The sequence below is a fragment of the Rhinoraja longicauda genome, chromosome 13 (genome assembly GCF_053455715.1).
Source record: "Rhinoraja longicauda isolate Sanriku21f chromosome 13, sRhiLon1.1, whole genome shotgun sequence".
Lineage (NCBI taxonomy): Eukaryota > Metazoa > Chordata > Chondrichthyes > Rajiformes > Arhynchobatidae > Rhinoraja > Rhinoraja longicauda.
In genome coordinates this window covers 37,961,302-37,984,836 of record NC_135965.1, presented here as the reverse complement: position 1 = coordinate 37,984,836, position 23,535 = coordinate 37,961,302, and the positions used below count along the sequence as shown (strand labels likewise).

Genomic DNA, 23,535 nt, shown 5'->3' with positions numbered 1-23,535 from the left:
ATCAGCGAACCGAGATGAGAGGGAGGACTTAATATGACTGATATAAGAACTGCTTCAACTCAACCGCACAGCATCAGACATGATGGTTCCCATAACCACACGTTTGGTGAAAGGGAATTGGGTTAAAGGAGAAGTTGTCGATGTAAGAAACACATTTAGCCAGGCAAGGGAGGGTGATGGTGGAGATGAACTCTGTCCAAGTAAGAGGTGAAGAGGCCTCAGTCCATCATGGTGTGAAGTGTTGATATAGAAACGTTGGACATCACTGGAGAGCAAACCATGTGGGACTAGGAACATGGAAACTGTCCAAAGTAATAGATGATGCGATGATGTCGCATATGTAAGTGGGAAAAGGCTGGATAAATGAGAGTAAGCAGAGCTTTGAATGCATTGCAACAGTGCTCAATGCTTAGCTTAAAAGATGGAGTATAACCATATCGATATATTCAAGCATTTAGAAGAATGAAAGTATCTAATTCGAAACATGCAAAATACCAATGAGGTCAGAAAGGGAGAGCGCATGGAAGATCTTTCATTTGGCTTAGCTGTCTTGACCCAGGGACCACAATCTCAAACTAACCCATTGGCCTTTCAGGATTGAGAAGAGATATCTTTATTCCAGAGAGTAGTAAATCTTCAGAGTTTTCTATGCCTTGAGGACCATGAAGCTCAGTCACTAAAGTACATTCAAGATGAAAATCAATAGATTTTTAGATATTAAGGGCAACAAAGGATATGAACAGTGCAGAAAAACAATGCTGAGCTAAAATATCAGCCGCAAATTTATTAAATGCAGATCAGACATGAGGGTTCAAATAGCCTACTCTTTTTTTCCAACAAAGGGCGGCACATTGCACAGCAGTCGAGCTGCTGCCTTACAGCGCCAGAGACCTGGGTTCAATCCTGACTACGGGTGCTGTCTGTATCAAATTTGTATGTTCTCCCTGTGTCAGCTTGGGTTTTCTCCGGGTACTGGTTTTCTCCCACACTCCAAAGACATGCATGTTTATCGGTTAACTGGCTTCTGGAAATTGTAACCTGTCCCTAGTGTGTAGGTTAGTATGAGTCGGGGGTCGGCAGGGACTCGGGGCCGAAGGACCAGTTTCCATGCTGCATCTCTAAAGTCTAAAGTCTGATATATTTCTATTCTATACTTTTAACATGACACGATCCGGTTCAGGTTATTATTAATACGCAATGCACCAGATGTCACCTACAATCATTGTGCTTGGATTGAGGAATATGCCAGGTGGCATTATTATTATTATTATTATTATTATTATTATTATTATTAATATTATTATTATTATTATTATTATTATTATTATTATTATTATTATTATTATTATTATTATTATTATTATTATTATTATTATTATTATTATTATTTAGCAGTTGCTTTAGTTTGCTAAAGGACCTCAAGATACTAGAGTAATTATTAATTAATTAATAAAGTTGATGTGTGAGGAATCAAAGTTAAATGTAAAACTTAAGATAGTAATTGCAACCAACAACATCTGGATATTTACACTATTTTACAATTGCATTATGTTTCATACAACCAGTCCGAAATTAAATAGTGGAGGTTAGGGAGGGTGGTGGGGGGGGGAATGCTGCGGTCGATGGTGGGTGGATGAAAAGGGAGAAACTGGTGGTAGTTCAAGATTCTTTTCGGCTGCAAAGAAACTCTTCAGATGGAATATTTTTGCTTTTGCCATTCGTCCCAATTGATAGACACAAAAAGCTAGACTAACTCAGCGGTTCAGGCAGTATCTCTGGACAAAAAAGGAATAGGTGATGTTTCGGGTCGTGTCCCTTCTTCGTTCTCTGAAGAATCCTGACCAAGGATGCTGCCTGTCCGGAGTTTGGACGTGTTTGGAAAGGTATGCTGATGTGATCAGACATAGTTGACACCACTCTTTGGTTTTGTCTTTTTCTTCAGTAAACAAGCACAAGCCATGGATTGAGACATCCTACCACGGAGTGATTACGGAGAACAACAACACAGTGTTCCTGGACCCTCCTCTGGTCGCTCTGGACAAGGATGCGCCAGTGCGCTACGCCGGTGAGTTGTCACGCCACTAGTCATCCCAGAGTCTGAAGCTCATGTGATATTTCCCTGTGTCCACGGGGCGGTGACACACGATGACTCCATTCACGGTACAGATTCTCTTTGACGCCTCGCGATGACGGATGTCACTCTTTCGACAGGTCCATCTTCTGTTGGAAAGAAACAAATTGATTTGTGGATTTTTTTGGCAGCTGCTTTGAAACGAAATGAAAAGTATCCACACTTACTTACAAAGAATGTTTTATTTTAGTGTGGTAGAAAACTGTTTGGGGAACTTCAGCATCTCTTGTGGTCAATTATGTACATCTGTCTGTGGAGCACAATTGAAAAGCATTTGGATCGATGCCCTTGCGATTGTCTCAACGATACCGTTAGGATAGTTGGTGCAAATGATTTATGTTGGTGCATTTTGAAAATAACTTGAACTGCCACTGAAAAAAATGGCAATCCGATTCCAGCCTGATGGCTATATGATAATGGGAGGAATAATTAGAATTGCTGATTGCATCTATAACAATTTACATCATTAGCATGTTTACTAATACTTTTGAGTTCTGGGTCATGAAAATAAATTAGCCTCACTGAACCTCTTGATTGTTAATGACAATAGGGCCCTGTGGTCGGGAATGCAATGAATGTAAAGTTTTTGGAGGGTGCCTGTCGTTGCAAGGTGTCTCTTAGGTTCTAGGTTGATGGTACAGCTGTCCACATAGGCTAAGGGAATGAACATTTCTGTCTTGAACTGTTGCGTTGTGATTTACTAGTATATTCAAACACTATTAATGTCCAGTGCTATTTCTAACACTTAACCAATAATAGAGTTTAACATTGTTTAAGTGAGCATATTTGCTCACTAATTAGTTATTTTTATGACACGAAGGAAAAACAATGAGGATCTCTGATTTTTTTGTACACCCGTTGGGTGCAAATCTCTGCTGCGGGCGGTCCTGCGGGCGTGGCTGAGGGAGGGGGGATGAGGGGAGAGGGGAAATAAGGGGTTGAGGAGGGATGGAGTGGGTGAGTTGGTGAGATGGAGGAGGGGGGTTGAGGGGGGATTGAGTGGGGGGGAGGGGAGGGACAAGGGGGGTTCAGGGGGAGTGAGTGGGGGGGAGGGGAGGAGAGGGGAATAAGGGGGGTTCAGGGGGGATGGAATGGGGGAGTGAGTGGGTGAGTGAGGGGAGGGGGGAGTGTGGGAGGAGAGGGTGCTGGACCAATGTAGTGGAGGTTTGGGACCGGAACCAGTGGGATGAAAGCTGTCTATCAGGCCCAGCAACCCTACCAATCCGTGAACCCATTGGCGGGCGGGGGGCGTCCCCGGGGCCATTGGCGGGAGCCGGTGGTGGACGGGGAGTGTCCCCTGGGGCCGTCTTGGGCCCAGCAACACTACCGATCTGTTGATCCGTTGGTGGGCGGAGAGCGTCCCCCGCGGGCGAGGGGGGGGGACAGGGAAATTACCGTTCCTCCTGCGGGCTAGTAACCCGCAACTGACGATCCTGTGGGCCCGGCAACCCATGGACCCATTGCCGGGCGGGGAGTGTCCCCCGTGTCCATGGGTGGGCAAGGGGCGACAGGGAAAAGGCACTTACCTGGACGCCGTGCTTGCAGTGCTGATCGGCGGCAAGCGGTGGGGAACGCCGGCAACGGTCATCTTGTTGGACCCTCTGCTGCTGCCTCTGGCGCCGTGCTGTACCACGGGAGGAAGTTCAGGCGCAAGGCACGCCGGGACGGGCGCCGGTCCTCCCGCTGGTCCTCCTGGGGGGGGGGGGGGAGTGCACTTGTTGAAGTTAGGTCCCCCCCACTCATTGGCCGCGACTCCCTGGGTCCCCCCCCCCCCCTCCCTCATTGGCCATGACTCGGGCGGGACCCATTGTGACGTCTTACGCTAAACATGCCAAGCAATCGGTCTAATAAGGTGATTTTTAAACTTTAAAATGTCTCTAACTTTAAAAATATGAGACCAATTTGAATGAAACTTGGATGAATGTGCCCCCAGGGCAATGGTGAGTAAGGTGGGCCTGAAATTGTGCGGGTCGTGTACCGTTTCTTTGTGAATGAGAAGGGCATAACAAAACAACGGGACACAGAAATAACAGGAACAAACATACGATATATAGATAAATTGATAAGAAGGGCAGAGGAATAAATTTACTTTTTCCGGAGTGTACTGGAGATTTGAAGAAAATTAATTTAGATGTAAGTAGCTTTGTTGAGTTTATTTGTGTAGAGTTTTTCTTTCTGTAGACTGATGGCTCCAGCTGGCTTTTTCAATCAGTGAACCATTTACGGTGTTATTACATGGCGGACGGCTGTCTTTTTCTTTACGTGCCCTTTCCACTGCTTCCTGCCAGGACATGTTTTGCCAAGTGTGACTTCCATTGGTTCCAGTATTGTCTGGAGGATTTGGCCGGTTCATCTGAAATCATCAACGTGATGCAAGCTGATCATTGCTCGTACGTCACCCAACCTTGCTGCATTTTCAGAAAGGAGAGTAAAGAATGTAAAAGTCTGACCTTTAAGCTTGAATACACGGAAGAAAATGTGAGATGCAATGTTATTTTACATTGTTGATTGTACGAAGGAAAATGTCTGCATAAATAATTGAAAGTATTTAATGATTTCTTATTCACGAAAAGAATGCTCTTGTGCTGCACGTAAAATTATTTAATTACTGCGTGGACTTTTTTTATCACTGAATTAAATGCTACATCTGGCAAATCAAACACATTTAATCTAATGAAAATTTTAAAAATTCTGTATTTATAATCACACCATTACTAAAATCTTGCAGATATTACAAAAAAACTTTTAAAAAGTTTTTTAAAAAAGCAGATGTTGCAATCTGAAATGAAAACAGGAATGAATGATAATATAGCAGGTAAAACAGCATCTGTGGGGAGAGATGCACTGTCTGTACAACTCGTTATCTGCTATCCCACAGCTAACAATGGACCATTGTGGGCTCCACCTCTCCTTGATCATCATTGCTTTTTGCATATCTTTCATTCATTCGCTTTATTTTCCTTCTATGTCTCTTGTTTCCCCTCTCCCCTGACTCTCAGCCTGAAGAAGGGTCTCGAGCCAAAACGTCATCTATTCCTTTTCTCCAGAGATGCTGGCTGACCCTCTGACCTTACTCCAGAAGGGTTAACATTCAAGTCAGTGACCTTTGAACAGGAATTAGAAATCGAGCAAGTTTTAAGTTTCAGAGAAGATGGGGGTGAGGGGACACATCAGCTATGATGAAGCCTTGGCCACACGTTCTTACACTCTTCATCCAATACAGCCATTCCCTCTGTATTCTCCATGTCTCACCCATGGTCAGCCATGGGGGCCTAAGATCTCCATGTCTCCCTTCTTCTGCGTCCTAAAACAAGAGTCAAGACTGTTTGATTATCATATGTACAAAGGATTGATGTACAACTGATCCCACCATCCTTCATGTCCATTTTGGGGAGGGTTTAAGAACGTTTGACTCCATGTCATTCAGAATAGTGCAAAGGATTTTGAGGTTTGAATTTTGTGGGATCCAATTTGTGTCAGAAATTCTGTTTAATACTGGTTATGCTTATTTTTTGTGGGAATCACACCTAAATATCATATGGACACTACCCGCACTGTGACAATAAAGCACCACACGACCTATTTTGTTCTTCCTTCATAGTGAGTCGTTCAAAGTACTTGCCTCCATCCAACCTCCGCTGTGAAAACCATCATCAATGGAGTGGACATGATTTAGATTTTTTTAGATTTAGAGATACAGCGCGGAAACATGCCCTTCGGCCCACCGAGTCCGCGCCGCCCAGCGATCCCCGAACATTAACACTATCCTACGCACACTAGGGACAATTTTTTTTTAACATTTACCCAGTCAATTAACCTAAATACCTGTAAGTCTTTGGAGTGTGGGAGGAAACCGAAGATCTCGGGGAAAACCCACACAGGTCACGGGGAGAACGTACAAACTCCGTACAGACGGCGCCCGTAGTCAGGATCGAACCTGAGTCCCCGGCGCTGCATTCACTGTAAGGCAGCAACTCTACCGCTGCGCCACCGTGCCGCCCTTTCAAACCATTCATTCAAAGATACGACTTGGAACAAAATTCATTTGTTGTGGTTGATGCAAGTGAAGGGATAGGTTTTCACCACTGAGAGGCCTCAGATAGTCTAGCCCAGCTAAAGTTTGATATATTTATTGTATTAGCAGGGTTCAGGATCAGCTGTGTTTGGGCATTAATTCTGATACCTTCATCCTGAGAACGTCACCTGTTCTGCCTCCTGAGAACAGGAGCAGAATTTCATTTTGGCGGTGCGACACCTGTTTAGATGTAATTAAAATGTTAATCTGATACTTGTTTAATTATAAACAAGTGTTTCCTTTGATGCCTCAATATTCAACACTCACCAGCATCTCCACAGTGCATAAAGCCATCATGGCGGCACGAGGAACAGCAGATACTGGAATTTTGAAGAAATTCCAAAGTGCTGGAGGACCTCAGCGGCTTCGGAAAGCATCAGTGGGGCAAATGGAGAGGCAAGGTTTCATCGAGATTACGTAGAGTCCCGAACTGAGATGTCGCCTGTCCATTCCCACGGCAGATGCTGCTTGACCCATCCAGTTGTTCCATCACTTTGTGTTTTGATAAAGTCTTCACGTATTAGTGTCACTTTCCATGGGTTCAGGGCATTCTTTCTGCCAGCTCTGGACAGGTTTGGAGAGATATGGTCCAAACACAGGCAGGTGGGACTAGTGTAGATGGGACATGTTGGCCAGTGTGGGCAAATTGGGCCAAAGGTACTCTATGACTCTAGCTAATCCCTCTTGTTTCCTGGGGGTACCTCACCAAAGTGAGTGCCCTTCATCTCAAGCCCATGCAGAAGATCCTTGTGTTGGCACAGTGCCATGCAAAATCTCGGAAAGTCGCCGAACAATTTACAGTTACTAAAACACATTTTTGAAATGAAGTCGTGTAATGATGTGGGATTTAGCAGCAGCCAGTTTGTGCATGACATAATTCCACAAAGAGCAATTAAATGCCGGTGTAATCTGCCATCACGGATCAAAACATCACAACACAGTCGACACTACAGAAATATCTCTTTGGCTGGTAACTGGTTTGGGACATCCATGGTAATCTTGAGGTCATGAAAGGCACAAGATAAATTCAAATGTTTATTTTCATTTCTTGATGTTGCTTGAGAGATAAGCAGTGATTCACAACCTAGAGGAGCTCTGGTCTTTTATTTTGAAAGCCCAGCAGGGAAATGTTTACGTGTATTTGCAGGAATGGTGCTGTATTGTCACAGTGCAAATGCACAGTGAAACTCTCTTCTTACAAACTGTCCAACAGAGTATTCCCTTCCCAAAGCACAATCCTCCGATTAGCAAAGTGAATCTTGAATTGCTGTTGAAATGAGTGCCTCGCTGGGCTATTTCAGATGGCCATAAAGATTCAAGCCCGCTGAGATGCACCAACAAAATTAGATCAGTCCCCAGATTTACCAGCCCAGTCATATTATCTTGATGCTGGTCTTCTGGCATTGAAAAGCAACTAAATGTGAAGAAGAGGTGATCGCTGTCAGAAGTGGTCTTTGCCCATTGCATGAATGTTACTTGCCTCTTACTACAAAGCAAGTCTGAGTATTGTCCAAGTCTGGCTGAATGCAAGCACTGATTATTTTGTTTTCAGAGGAATTTATAAAGATTGGATCTACCTCAGCGAATATTCTGCATCTGACTGTACACTGTCATCGAGTCATTAAGCACAGAACACCCCTTTCAGCCCCAATGCCAACCAAGGTGCCCCATCTAAGATAGTCCCATTTGCCCATATTCCTCAAAAACGTTCCTATCCAAGTATCTGTCCAAATGTCTTTCAAATGTTCTTATTGCACCTGCCTTGACTACTTTATCTGGCAATTCGTTCCATATATCCAATGCTTTCTGCGTGAAAAAGTTGCCCCTCAGGTTCCTCTTAATGTTTTCTTCTCTCAGCTTAAACATAAGCCTCTACCCTGGGAAAAGACGCATGAACCCTATCTGTTCCCCTCATGATTTTATATACCTTTATAAGATTACCCTGCGCTCCAGGGAATAAAGTCCTAGCCTGCCAAACCTCTCCTGCAGCTCAGGCCCTTGAGTCCCTCAATATCCTCGTAAATCTTTTGTGCACCCTTCCAGCTTAATGGCATCTTTCTGACAGCAGAGTAATCAAAACCGTGAACAATACTTTCAGTGTGGCATCTCTACAATCTTGTACAACTTATAAGGGAGTTATAATAAATAACATGTCTAAAATCTGCAGGGCAAAGGATGCAGCCCTAACCACTTTAGAAATACAGCGTGGAAACAGGCCATTCGGCCCACTGAACCCATACAGACCGACGATCACCCTGTACACTAGCACTGGCCCTACACACTGGGGACGATTTATAGCTTACAGAAGCCAATTAACCTACAAATCTGTACATCTTTGGAGTGTGGGAGGAAACCGAAGCACCTGCAGAAAACATATGAAGTCACGGAGAGAACGTACAAACTCCATACAGACGGCACCCATAGTCAGGATTGAACCTGGGTCTCTGGCGCTGTAAGGCAGCAACTCTACAACTGTGCATCTGAACATCCCTGTGTGGTTGAAATGATTGGACTCCAGAAAACTACAACTGTCCTTTGTATTAGTTATGTTGGCATCGTGGTTTAAATTAGAATCTAATTAAATAAGAACCAGAGGACATAGGTTTAAAGTGAGGGGGGGAAGATTCAATAGGAACCTGAAGGGTAACTTGCGAGCGGAGCACCAAGGCACATTCCTTGAATGTGTACATACCTGGCCAATAAACTTATTCATTCATTCATCCAAAATGTGGTGGGTGTATGGAACAAGCTGCCAGAGGAGGTAGTTGAGCCTGGTGGTATCGCAACGTTTAAGAAACATTTAGACAGGTACATGGATAGGACAGGTTTTGAGGGATATGGGCCAAATGCAGGCAGATGGTATGAGTGTAGATGGGACATGTTGGGCCGAAGGGCCTTTTTCCATGCTGTGTGACTCGATGAGTCCATGTGTATCTCTTCATTAGTCTGGGTGTTTTCACAAGTTCAGCAATAACCTCTAGGTAACTACTAAATACAGATAAGGAGAGCAAAATAAGCTATTTGATCATGGATGTCACCACAAAGCCTAATGGCTAATGACCAGGAGCAGAGTGTGGCAGCCATTTGCTCCTCTCTTTTATCTTGAGACCTAGAAAGCAATTGAGGTTCATTTGTCTTGTCCTCTCTGGGCAAAAGAGAATGATTGATTAGAAGCCTTAGTGATCTCTCTTTGCTGCATCACACCAAGTGATATTTACATTAATTAACCTATTGCAGGGAATTTCAGCTGTAGATCTTTTGTCACAAATCATTATGCTCTTTTAAGTGACATTAAATTTATTCCAATGGGCTTCCAAGTTCTCCTGGACATTTTCTAAGAAGCCTGCCTGTTAGAATCTCAATTTAAAAAAAAAAATTGTACAGTTTAATAAGAACACTATATAATTATAAAAATTGGAGCAATGGTAGAGTGTTTTTTTATAACTGGATATTTTCAAATTTGGATCAAAGTAAAATTGTTATAACTTTTCAAACTATAAATTTCCAGACCATTTGCTACCAAGAGCGTGTGTTAATTGTTAATCATTAAGTGTTAATTCAGTAAAGCTCGCAATAGCGCAATTGGCCATTAAACATTGCACAAAAAATGAGAGGGCAGCACGGTGGCACAGCGGTAGCATTGCTGCCTTACAGCGCCAGAGACCCGGGTTCGATCCTGAATACGGGTGCTGTCCACATGGAGTTTGGATGTTCTCCCTGTGACCACCTGGGTTTTCTCCAGGTGCTCCGATTTTCTCCCACACTACAAAGATGCACAGGTTAATTGTCCCTTGTGTGTAGGGTAGTGTTAGTGTGCAGTGATTGCTGTTTGGCACGGACTCAGTGAGCCTAAGGACCTGTTTCCACGCTGTATCTCTAAACCAAACTAAACTAATTCACAGTGACCATTTTTGATACAACTGAGCCATTCATTTACGCTTTAATAGTGCAAGTATATATTCAGCAGTTGGCATAAGTACACTGGCAGAAAGTTCTCATGTATTTTTTCATTTGCATATGAACTATACAATAATTGGCCTTGGAGCATTTTTTTTTTTCTCGTCATTCTGCTACAAGCTAAGTCTTTGTTCTGCAAAACCACTCCTAGGTTGAAGAGAGAGCCAAGTCTATTATTTGCAGAGCTACTTGTTCAGACTACTGATGAGGTAAAACGGTAATCACATCAGAGTTTGATTAATGCAGAGAGCGCACTCTGGAGCGTATTAGTAAGGCAGAGCCAAGGAGCTTCACCTTTAACAATAATTCATTACTCTCTCATTTCATAGTTTGTGTTTTGAGCTAGGGGGGAAATGTGAAGTAGCGAGGAAATAGCCCTACCCATAATAGCATTTCAAATGTTCATTAAAACAAAATCAACGTTCAGCTTTGCACCAGTTGGTGTCCTTTTATATTACAAATGTCCGATAATCACTCTTGTGGCTAATTTTGTAATTTTGTGAAGTATATAATTCCTCAATTGAGCCAAGTTCTTTTCAGATACCCAAGCAAACTGATCAGCAAAATGGAAATTGCAGTTAGGTATGCTGGTTCTTCGAAGTTAATTGCCACAATTGATTATTGATAGAAACTTCCAACTTGTTCACTGATTGAATGCACGTGGAGTTCCTGCTGAACTTCGCACATCGGGTAGGTCTCTCATTTGTAACTTGAACCTCTGTCTTTAGGGCTCTATCTCGCTGTGATAACTGACTAGTTAATAGTTATTAGGAAGATGGTATTTAGTCATTATGTTGGCTGCAGGTTTCTGAAATAATGTTAATAAATCAAGCATGTAATATGGTTCTCTGACATGGCAGTAATTGCAGAAATTGTGTTCACTTGCGTGCTTAAAAAGATTTTCAAAAGACAAGAAATGCGACTTTTTAAAGACTGTCATGGTTTTTATCAGAATGAGACGTGTGAAAGTGAGTTTAGTTTAGTGTTTAGTTTAGAAATACCGCGTGGAAACAGGTCCTTCAGTCCACCGAGTCCGCGCTGACCAGCGATTCACGCACACGCACACAATCCTGCGCACACCAGGGACAATTTACAATTTACAATTTTACCAAGCCAATTAGCCTGCAAACCTGTACATCTTTGGAGTGTGTGAGGAAACCGCAGCACCCGGAGAAAACCCACGTGGTCACAGGGAGAATGTACAAACTCGGTACAGACAGCTCCCGTAGGCAGGATCAAACCTAGGTCTTTGGTGCTGTAAGGCAGCAACTCTACCGCTGTGCCACCTTGAAGAGATCTTTTTGACCAGTCAGTCGCCTTCTGAAGAAACAATGTTTGGAGTGAATTTGAGAATTATAGTAGAACATTATAACAGAACACAGCTAATTTAACGATGAGGTAACAAAGTTATGAGGGAATTTAATTGAAAACTTGCAAATAATGGGCCAATCCACCTGTAGAATTTTAAATATTGTTGCCACCATTCTGAGTCCCTCCATCTCCACACCCCCTACCACCGCAAAAGAAATACAACGTCAATTGAGAAGTATTTTGTTTCTTTTTAGAGAGTCCATAATTGTTTGAAATGCGTATTTGGTGATTGATCCCAATTTGTTAGTCAACCCTTCCGACATCCCAAAGGCGTACGGGGTTGTAGGTTAATTAGTGACTGTACATTGCCCCCAGTGTGTAGGAATGGATGCAAAACTGGGTTAATGGAACTAATGTAAATAGGTGATCAATGGTTGGTGTGCTCTCAGTGGGCCGAAGGCCTTGCTTCATTGCTGTTTCTCGCAAACTAAAACTAATAACATTACCGTTTTAGGCCATTGTCCTGTTCAATTTAAATATGTTCATGGATATCGGGTAAAGGGAATTTCTATGCTAGGATGTGATCGGGGTCGGCACGGCGATATGTTGTGGAGTCCTCAGTCAAATAGGTTCAGGAGGATATTTAGAGGTTTTACGGAACAAAGAAAGCTGTGAGATGCATTGCAAATAACAAGGGCATTGGATATATTCAGGAAATCAAAAGGGGGAAAGAGAAACTGGACCAATGTCACTGGTGGGTGGCTTATGGTTGAAATAGCCAGTGCTGATACAGAAAGAGAAAAGCCACAATGTCAAGAGAGAGTCCTGGGGATAGTGAGTCTGATGGTTCTGATGGGAATTGAAACAGGCAGTTCGGCTGAACTTGCCCACACTGGCCAACATGTCCCAACTACTCTCATCCCACCTGCCTGTGTTTGGTCCATATCCCTCCAAACCTGTCCTATCCATGTACCTGTCTAACTGTTTCTTAAACATTGGGATAGTCCCTGCCTCAACTATCTCCTCTGGCAGCTTGTTCCATTCACCCACCACCCTTTGTGTGAAAAAGTTACCCCTCCGATTCCTACTAAATCTTTTCCCCTTCACCGTAAACCTATGTCCTCTGGTTTTCGATTTACCTACTCAGGGCAAGAGACTGTGCATCTACCTGATCTATGCCTCTCATGATTTTATACACCTCTACAATTACCCCTCATCCTCCTGCCCTCCAGGGAGTCCCAGCCTGCTCAACCTCTCCCTACAGCTCAGACCCTCTAGTCCAAGCAACATCATCGTAAATTTTCTTTGTACTCTTTCCGGCTTCAATTCCCTGCCTCCGGGGCAAGAGACTCTGTGCATCCATCCGACCTATTCCTCTCATCATTTTATACACCTCTATAAGATCTATAACACTTGGTGATTTCTCCTGAGTAATTGACGACCTGCTGTTCTCTTACTGTTCTTATCTGGAATTGAAGCTCCAATTAAATTTTGGTCTTGGCATTATTAGTGTGATGTAAGTAGGTGGTATCATACACATTGAAGGTGGTTATCAAGAATTACAGTGGGATCTTGACAGCTGGGTAAGTGGGCCGAGCAATGGCAAGGGGAGTTTAATTCAAATAAGTGTGAGGTGTTTCAGTTTGGGAAGCGAAACCAGGACAGGATATTCAGAATGAACAGTAGGGCCTTGGGGAATGTTATAGAGCAGAGGGATCTCGGAATAAAACCACATAGTTCCCTGAAACTGGTGTCACGGGCAGATATGGTGGTGAAGGCGGCATTTGGCACGTTGGTCTCCATCCGTCAGGGAATTGAGCTATGGGTGATGGGACATTATGTTACAGTTGCACAAGACAATGGAGAGGCCACACTTGGAATAATATGTTCAGTTTTGGTCACTCTGCTATAGGAAAGTGTGCAGAGAAAATTTACAAGGATGTTGCCAGGACTTAAGAGCCTGAACTATAGAATAAGTTGGGCAGGCTTGGACTTTTTCCATTGAGTGTGTCGAGTTTGCGTAAGATAGATCTGGCTCTGCATTCCTCATCTCCACAAGTGCAAGAAGTTGTGTGGTGAATTTACAGAGGTGTATAAAATCATGAAGGGAATAGGTTTTCAAGTCCTTTTCCCCAGGTTAGGAGAATCTAGAACTAGAAAGTATAGGTTTAAGGTGAGAGGGGAAAGATTTAATAGAAATCTGAGGGGCAACGTTTTCACACATAGGATGGTTGGTATATGGAACAAGCCACCAGGAGGTATGGTTGAGGCAGGTACTATGACAACATTTAAAAGACAGTTGGACAGATACATGGATAAAAAATGTTTGGAGTGATATGGGCCAAACGGGGACAAGTAGGACTAACTTAGATGGGGTATCTTGGTCGGCGTAGACAAGTTGTGCACTATGCTGTATGACTCAAAAGGTATCACACACAATAATTTACTTCAACAGCATCACCCAATTTTCTTTCCTCTGCAGTGGTTTCATTTGTACCGTCACTGCACCTTAGTCAAGTGTCCAGTTTATGTGTCTGAATCAAGGAAGATGTGTGGACATGTATTTGACCATAGACAGCATCGCAATGGAACTCGAGCCTGCATGCATCTGAGGTCTTTCCACTTCCAGCTTCTGAGTAGAATAAATGGTCATTAATCTAGACTGGAATCCTAGGGTCACAAAGATAGCCCTGGCTGAACTGAACAGATTCTGTATGGAAAACAGATTAGTCGTTGCCTTGGCCTGTATGGCTCAATAATACCCCAGGTTAAAGATACATCCAGTTAAAGATAATAGAAGATAGACACACAAACCTGAAGTAACTCAGCGCATCAGACAGCATCTCTGGAGAAATGGAATAAGTGACATTTCGGGTCAAGTCACTTCTTCAGACTGAAGAAGTGCCTCGACCCGAAAAGTCGCCTATTACATTTCTCCAGAGTTGCTTTTTTTATTTATTCGGGTCATCGCACAGTTGTTTGCCAATAGCGAGCAAATTTTAGTGCCACGTCGTTGGCCTCTGCAAGATCCTTTACAGTGCATGTGTCATGCAGCATGTCACAGTTCAGGAGATGTTCCATAGTCTGGAGGCCCCGTCCGCATTCGCAGTCTGCCGCATCTTCAGTACATCCCCACTTCAGCATGTTCGATTTGCTCCTCCCCATGCCTGTCCGCAGTCTGTTGAGACTGCGCCAGGTTATCCACGGTTGGTCGGAACCTGGTGGCAGTTTCTCATAGGGATCGATTGCCATGGCAGGAGCATTCTCGTTGCGGTCCCTGTCAGATTCTACAAGTATCTGCGAATCCTGCTACCCACTGTATCCAGAGATGCTGTCTGACCCGCTGAGTTACTCCAGCGGTTTGTGCCTATCTTTGGTTTAAAACAGCATCTGCAGTTCCTTCCTAAACATAATAGAAAGTGCTATTCCCTGAAAACTACTGAAAATGTTATTCTTGTTCTCGTGAAAGTTACAGCTGATACTGTTGGCGATGGGAAACGTCAAACCCTTTCAGTTGCATGTAAACATCAAACATTATGGATATGGATTGATTGGATATCAATAGCGAGGAAAGGTCCATCTACTGCCTGTTAAGGATATACTGCAAAAGAACAAAAACTACTGGCTGCTCTGATGAGAATTTTTATTTCACTTGACAGTCTTTTCTGAGGCAGAACAATATCAAGTCATTATAATAACATTACAATATCAAGTCAGCAGGCTAAACAACTACAAGAATGAATATTATCTACTGACACATGCTAAGATTATTGCAATTTTCTAAGGATGGCTGAGTTTGGATCTTTTATCCAATTGTAAGATTTGCAAAGCAGTGCAGAAAGCTACAAGATTCAGATGAGCCAAGAACAAGGGCTCTTGTGACTCATGCGACTTCTCTTCTGAGAGAACTTTGAAAGTTCTATTTAGAATTTTTTTTTTATATATTCACTTCCTCAGTAAAATAACCTGTAATTATTTAACTTTAAAGATTTCCAAGATTATGGAATGCTGATATCCAAAAGGTAAACGTTGGGTGGCACGGTGGCACAGCAGTAGAGTTGCTGCCTTACAGCGCCAGAGACCCGTGTTCGTTCCTGACCACGGGTTCTGTCTGTACGGAGTTTGTACATTCTCCCTGTGACCTGCGTGGGTTTTCTCCGGGTGCTTCGGTTTCTTCCCGCACTCCACAAGATGTACGGGTTTGTAGGCTAATTGGCTTTGGTAAAATTGTAAATTGTCCCGAGTGTGTGTAGGAGTTTTACTGTACGAGGATCATTGGTCGGCACGGACTCGGTAGGCCGAAGGGCCTGTTTCAGTGCTGTATCTCTAAACTAAACTAAGTTGAAAAGCAGTCCAAATGTAGCTGTTGCAAACAAAGAACTGCTCTATTTGCTCCATCAAAGGTATTGATTGAAAAAGCTTTTAATTCTTGAAGGGGGCGGTGATAGAAATGTCATTCTATAATTGAGCGAATCTCAACATATGATCTCTTGATTGTGGGTGGCAATCAGATTTCTGATGAATTCATTTAAACAGCTGTTGTTTACCACTCTCTCTCTCTCTCATCCTAATAGCTTGTGGCCTGCTGATAATTTTTTTGCAGGAACCTTTTGCCCAAGCAAATTCAAGGTACAGATGACTCAGGGGTTGTTAAATTTTTAAGCAGTGACAAGCCCTGTAATTGCATTTCCTGAGGAAAAGCCAGGCCTCGAGGCTTAAGGGTGGAAAGGCTAATAAATATTTAAGAATTCCTACAGAGCACTTGAATTTTGAGCATGCTTCTTTGTGCAAGTATTTGCTGTTGTATTTTTCATTATGGCCTTTCATTCTTATTTGCTTAAATTGTGTGTATGTGTTTAAAGTGTGTGTGTGTGTGTGTGTGTGTGTGTGTGTGTGTGTGTGTGTGTGTGTGTGTGTGTGTGTGTGTGTGCATGTACGCACATGATTTGTTCCATTGACTAAAGCACAGGGTTTCAAGAACCATATGCTTGTTCGTCGGTGGTGTATGCAATAGTGGGAATGACATGAACTGCCTCATACCCTGTAGTACCCTAGCCTTACATGTGAGGAGGACTGACCAAGCATCTTTCCATATTGGGGCATGGACCATAAACAACTAGGCCACAGCGGGCAAATCGAATGGACCCATCCCCGGAATAGCCTGGAATTTAATGGATGGCTTGATGCTGTTGGCATTCAACATGTTTTTAAAAGTATCTGTTAATTGGAAAATTAGCTTAACACATTCTCAAGTCCAAAATGATTAAAGGCACCAAGATAAAATTGGGCCACACAGTGAGCTGGTTGAGCTGTGGTCTCTCAGCGCCAGGGATCTGGGTTCCATCCTGGCCTTGGGTGCTGCCTGTGTGGAGTTTGCACGTTCTCCCCGTGACTGCGTGGGTTTTCTCCGGATGGTCTGTTTTTCCCCACATCGCAGAAATGTGGGGGGTTGTATGTTAATTGACCTGTGTAAGTTGTCACTAGTGCATGGGGAGTGCATGAGAAACTGGGACAACATGGAACTAGTGTGAACGAGTGATCGATGGTCAACGTGGACTTTGTGGGATGAAAGGCCTGTTTCCATGCTGTATCACAAAACTAAAATTGAAGAAACTAACTCACTTTTTTTATTCAAGATTGGCAATTCCGTTCAGGAGAGTGACAATAGACAATAGGTGCAGGAGGAGGCCATTCGGCCCTTCGTCACACTAGAGTCACACTTTGGGTGGCATCTATTGAAGGGGCCAGTTGTGAGGTGCATCTGGCCCTTAGCTCAGTAAGCCAATGTGAGTCTAATGACAGAGTGGGGGGTCTTACGTAGCAATTGCTCTCCTTCATATTACCTATAACTTCTGCGTTTCAATGTGCGGATCCTTAAGGTCAAGCTGACCACGAAGTCCTCATTAGATCTTATGAGCAGAATGTAAGCACTCCTTAATTCAGCACTCGTTTTCCAGCATTGTAAAGCACTGCTGACAAGTGCGGCGGAGTTTTGCAAGACTGGCAAGATCAGCTGAAATGCCAATTCGACGTGAAATTGTAATGTTGCCTCCAGCACTGATCCCAATTCACCCTTAACAATGCTGCGGCTTGTTCAGTTTGACTGCTTCTTGCTGTTATTGTTATTTTTGTAATTGCGAACAAGAACAGCCACGGATAAGATTCATGAAGTGATGGAGCTGATGCCACTTAATTACATGACTGATAATGCAATAAGCTACAATAATGTCATGGAAACTGAGAAATCAAATTATATTTCTATAAATAGCTGCCGCGCTGGAAAATTTCACAAAGTAAGCCATAATGTTGCGTAATTTGTTCATGTAATCACAGTGATAATAAGCAAAAGCATGCTGCATTATTTTCAGGGACTTTGTTCAACAGGTCCCCGCTAACCTGCTTGCCCATTATTTCCTTTTAGTTTGGGTTTCGTACCCGCAGTGTATTTGGGCACATGGTTCCAGACCTCATTATTCCCTTGTTTCACAAGATCCTGGCCTCATGTTAGAGCATCTTGGACAATGCAGCTCACCCCCTCCTTGACACACTGGTCAACCTGAGGAGCATCTTCAGCAACAGACTGGTTCCACCAAGATACAGCACAGAACGCCGCAGGAGAGCCTTTTCCCCTGTGGCTATCAAACTGCACAACTCCTCCCCCTTCTGTCACGGGGTAGACTGACTCCCCTCTCCCCCCCCCCCCCAATCTTTGCACATGCCCAATCCTGGACTTTCCACACATCATTTCATGTTTCACGTATCTATAGACAATAGACAATAGGTGCAGGAGTAGGCCATTCGGCCCTTCGAGCCAGCACCGCCATTCAATGTGATCCTGGCTGATCATTCTCAATCAGTACCCCGTTCCTGCTTTCTCCCCATACCCCCTGACTCCGCTATTCTTAAGAGCCCAATTTTTTATAACTGTTGGCAGACCAATTTCCCTCCTGTATTGTATTGTATTGTAGGGTATTGTATCGTTAACCCCCTGGTCTAAATTTACAGGTCCAACTACAATTTGGGGCACCTTAAATTTAACATCATGTATTGGTATGCTATCAGGTGATTATAGAATGGTACAGTGTAGGAACACAATGTACCACAATGTCTGTGTGGAGCATGCTGCCAAATTGAACTCATCTCCTCAGAAGAACATGCATAGGTGATGTTTCGGATCGGGACCACAACAGCACCTCTCTTGTCAGTGTGTTTAATTTTCATTTAATGTAGTTTAGTTTAGAGATACAGCACAGAAACAGGCCCTTTGGTCCATCAGTCCATGGCGACCAGCGGTCCCCGCATATTAAAACTATCCTGCACACACTAGGGACAATTTACATTTATACCAAGCCAATTAATCTACAAACCTGCACGTCTTTGGAGTGGGGGAGGGAACCAAAGATCGTGGAGAAAACCCTCGTGGTCACGGGGAGAGTGTACAAACTCCGTACAGATAGCACCCGCAGTCGGGATCGAACCTGGGTCTCTGGCGCTGTAAGTGCTGTAAGTCAGCAACTCCACCGCTGTGCCACCATGCTGCCGTTAATAACAATGTTGGGATTGTTGCTAATTGAGCGGAGAGCTGTGCGTTCAGAGGGAGTGAATTTAGAGTGTCTGAGAAAAGAAAGCTGGAAGACCAGATGTGACTGCTCGCCAGGTTGTTACTGAGGAGGGACTTGCGATGCTGTCCACATTATAAAAGCAGTTACATTTCAGGTCTACTTCATTGGTGTAAGGCACCCTGGGACATCCCGATGGTGTGAATTTCTATATAAATGCTAATCCTGTTCCTTTCTTAAACTTACAAAAAAAATGTTGGTTCAGGCAGCGTTGAAGAATGCAACAGCCTCCCCTTGTACGGCAATAATTGGTGGTATGTTAAATAAAGTCCAGGCTAATGCAAGCAATTTTGCTGCACCATTTTACAGTAGGATGCAGAATTCCCTTGCTAATCCATAACCACAATCGCCACATTAACTGTTTATCTCATTTGCTGCAGATTTAGCCTCGCAAGTCAAAACAATGACGGCACCTCAAAAGTAATTTATTGGCTTTACTACATTTTGTGCTGTTTCATGAAGGCATTGTATTTGCAAGTTATATCTATTCCATTCAATTGTGGAAGTCATCTTGGCTGAAGTCATCTACTGAAGAAGAGTCTCGACCCAAAACGTCACCCATTCTGTCTATCCAGAGATGCTGCCTGTCCTGCTGAGTTACACCAGCATTTTGTGTCTATCTCGGCACAGACTGACTCTGTCTTATCTAATGTGCAATTTACAGCTTGGTTATGAATGGGATTTGGAGTTTTGTCTAGATTGATTTAACATTACTACTACTGTTTAGGGACAGGGGGTTTTCTGCACTAGCATTATTTTTGTAAATGTAAATGTTTTTTTGTTTATTATGTTGTCTATGTGTACTGTGTTTACAGACCCATTATGCTGGCACAAGTAAGAATTCTATCATTCTGGTTTACAGGACATATGACATTTGAGAGCTAGTAGAGTCACGCAGCACGGAAACAGGTCCTACAGCTCAGTCTTCCCATGCCGCCCAAGGTGCCCCATCTAAACTAGTCCCACCTGACCATGTTTGGCATTTAATCCCTCTAACTCTCTCCTTTAGATTTAGATTTAGATTTAGAGATACAGTGCGGAAACAGGCCCTTCGATCCACGGAGCCCAGCGATCCTCGCACATTAACACTATCCTACACACACTAGGGACAATTTTTACATTTACCCAGTCAATTAACCTACATACCTGTACGTCTTTGGAGTGTGGGAGGAAACCGAAGATCTCGGAGAAAACCCACGCAGGTCACGGGGAGAACGTACAAACTCCGTACAGATGGCGCCCAAAGTCAGGATCGAACCTGAGTCTCCAGCGCTGCATTCGCTGTAAGGCAGCAACTCTACCGCTGCGCCATTGTGCCGCATATCCATGCACCTGTCCAAATGTATTTTTAAATGTTGCCATAGTTTCTCCCTTAACTACCTCCTCCGGCAGCTCGTTCCAGAAAAACAACCAGCTTTTGTGTGAAAAAGTTGCCCCTCAGATTCCTATTTTTCCCCTCTCACCTTAAACCAATGTCGTCTGGTTCTTGAGTTCCCTTTGCTTGATAAAAGACTCTGCATCTCCCCTACCAATTCCCCTCATAATCTTATACACTTCCATAAGATCACCTCTCATCCTCTTGTGCTCCAAGGATTACAGTCCCAGCGTGCCCAACTTCAAGTCCTGGCAGCTGAACGGCCTGAGAGCTAGTAGAGCTGCTGCCTCACAGCACCAGAGACCTGGGAATCGATCCCAACCTTGGATACTGTCTGTGTGGAGTTTGCACGTTCTCCCTGTGACCGTGTGGGTTTCCTCTGGGTGCTCTGGTTTCCTCAGTTAGATTTAGTTAGAGTTAGATTTAGAGAATCAAGGGATATGGGGGAAAAACGGGGTACTGATTTTGGATGGTAGGCCATGATCATATTGAATGGGGGTGCTGGTTCGAAGGGCCGGATGGCTTACTCCTGCACTTATTTTCTATGTTCCTATGTTTCTGTGTTTCCTCCCACATCCCAAAATACATGTGGGTTCATAGGTTAATTGGCCTCTGTAAGTTGCCCCTAGTGTGTAGGCAGTGGATGCAACAGTTGGATAATATAGAACTCGTGTGAAGAGGGGATCGATGGTCAGCGTGGACTTGACGGGTCGAAGGACCTGTTTCCATGCTGTATCTCGAAACTGAACTAAAAACTTTAGAGTAGAAGATAGACACAAAATGCTGGAGTAACACAGTGGTCCAGGCAGAATCTCTGGAGAAAAGGAATAGATGACATTTCAGGTCGGAACCCTTTTGCAGACTGAAGAAAGGTTCCAACCCCAAGCGTCACCTATTGCTTTTCTCCAGAGATGCTGCCTGACCCGGTGAGTTACTCCAGCACTCTGTGTCTATCTTCAGTATAAACCAGCACCTGCAGTTTCTTCCTACACACTCTTGAGTAGAAATGACCCCACGCCACAAACACAATGGTTACTTTGTCAATGGGAGAAGTATTGGATACTGTTTTGAAGAGATGGTTCAGCAAAGTAAAGGCAACACACTAATTCCAGCTATTGGAATATTGCAGTAAGTGTATCTCCATTTCCCTGTTAAAACTCTTTGTTGCAAATAACGGAGTTTCATTGGAATAACCTGGCGTTGCTAGTCCTGCCCAGATAATGCTGGGCTTCAACTCGGCGGCCACTGCCTCCAAAGTTCATTTAAACCAAAGGTCGTCGCTGTCAGAGGAAGCTATGTTTCGCTTCTGTCATCATTCGGTAGCCAGTAGGGAAAGGAGCAGCTTGCAGATAAAAGGTGCCGTTCACAGGTTTAATAGCACTCCATGCTTGCAAGCTGGGACTTATCCAGTCGCTTTATTTGGCGTCGGGTTGCTGAATAATTTCTCCTGCGGTGGAAGTAGTCTCAGTGAGGCATGGGCAAGATTTAAGTTGCGGTTTGTGATGTTGTTGGCTGCCTGCTGTCCCCAATGGCAGATCAGTGTCGCTATCTGCCCACGCTGCCCATCTGGACTTGCGAACTGAGTCCGAGTTCATAAGACCATAATTCATATGAGCGGAATTAGGCCATTTGGCCCTTCGGGTCTACTCAACCATTCAATCATGGATGATCTATCTTTCCCTCTCAACCCCATTCTTCTGTCTACTCCCCATAACCTTTGACACCCTTACTAATCCAAAACATATCAGACTCTGCTTTAATTATGCCCAATGAGTTGCTCACCAGTCTTTGCCACCAGTTTAGCATTTGAGTTCATCTCTAGCAAAACTCCTTACAGTTTGAGGAAGGGTCCCGACCCAAAACGTCAAATGTCCATTCCCTCCACAAATACTAGGTGACTCGCTGAGTCACTCCCACCACTTTGTGCTTTACTCAAGATTCGAGCATCTGCAGTTCCTTGTGTCTCCTCTCATTAAGTTGACTCGGGTTTGGCATTTAAGTGCTAGCAAAACCCCATTCACTGAAAGTGTGTCAATGCCTTTATGATGCCAGCTCTAGAAAAAAAATGGGCTTTAGTGTAAGACAGGATTCAGTTGCACTTTTGTACTGGAACTGAGATGTGGATGTTCATTGATTCCTCAATGCCTTATCCACAGTAATGACAGGTAATTATTAACGTGTCCTAGCTCTCCGTATAGATAACCAATTACAGCTGATGCCAATATATTCTTCCAGCAAAGATACTAGATTTTTCACATCATTTTCTACAATAGTATAGAGCATTTCACAAAGACACTTCTACTCAGCGATGATGAAGTATTAACCTGTCCTGCTCAGATTAAAAAAGAACAAATTAACAATTCTATGGGCAGACTTGAAATTAGCAAATTTTTAATTAACTGATTTGCATTTAAAAGATATTTAGGAATACAAGTTGCCTCGACTATTTAATATGCATGAAAGCACACCTTCATAGAAATTAGTGATGAAATTGATTTTCTCAGGAAAGTATGAATGTGAATTGTAGGAGAAAAGTGTATTATTTCATTTGCCTCCAAATCTATTTTTTGAAACTTTGTTAATTCATGCAAGACGATTGTGAGAGTGCAATTGTATAAATCAGCCGAGAGAAAGAAAGGGCCATTCTATCATATGGCTCCACACATAGATCATGCAGCAATTAGGTGGGACAGCGGTAGTGTTGTTGTCGTCTTACGGCACCAGAGACCCAGGTTCGATCCTGACTAAGGGTGCTGTCTGTACGGAGTTTGTACATTTTCCCTGTGATCACGTGGGTTTTCTCCGGGTGCTTCGGTTCCCTCCCACATTCCAAAGGCATGCAAGTTTGTCGATTAAGTGGCTTCAGTAAGTTGTAAAATAGTCTCTAGTGTGTAGGATAGTGCTAGTGTACAGGATGATCACTTGTCAGCACGGACAGAGTGGGCCAAAGGGCCTGTTTCCACGTTGTATCTCTAAAAGTCTAAAAATAAGTCTAAGCAACGTAGCTGAAAGTTTGCATGCAAGGGTTTCCAGGGATCAGAGGCCGACAAAACCTTGCTGTTTTGCT

At 43.6% G+C, this 23,535-nt stretch overlaps 1 protein-coding gene across 1 annotated transcript in view; it reads left to right on the top strand.

The window, feature by feature from the left end:
- clstn2a (calsyntenin 2a) overlaps positions 1–23,535 on the top strand; it is a 413,239-nt gene that overhangs the window by 195,893 nt on the left and 193,811 nt on the right. Inside the window, exon 3 of the mRNA XM_078410820.1 lies at positions 1,943–2,065. Coding sequence (XP_078266946.1) covers positions 1,943–2,065 — 123 coding nt within the window. The remainder of the gene's footprint in view (positions 1–1,942; positions 2,066–23,535) is intronic.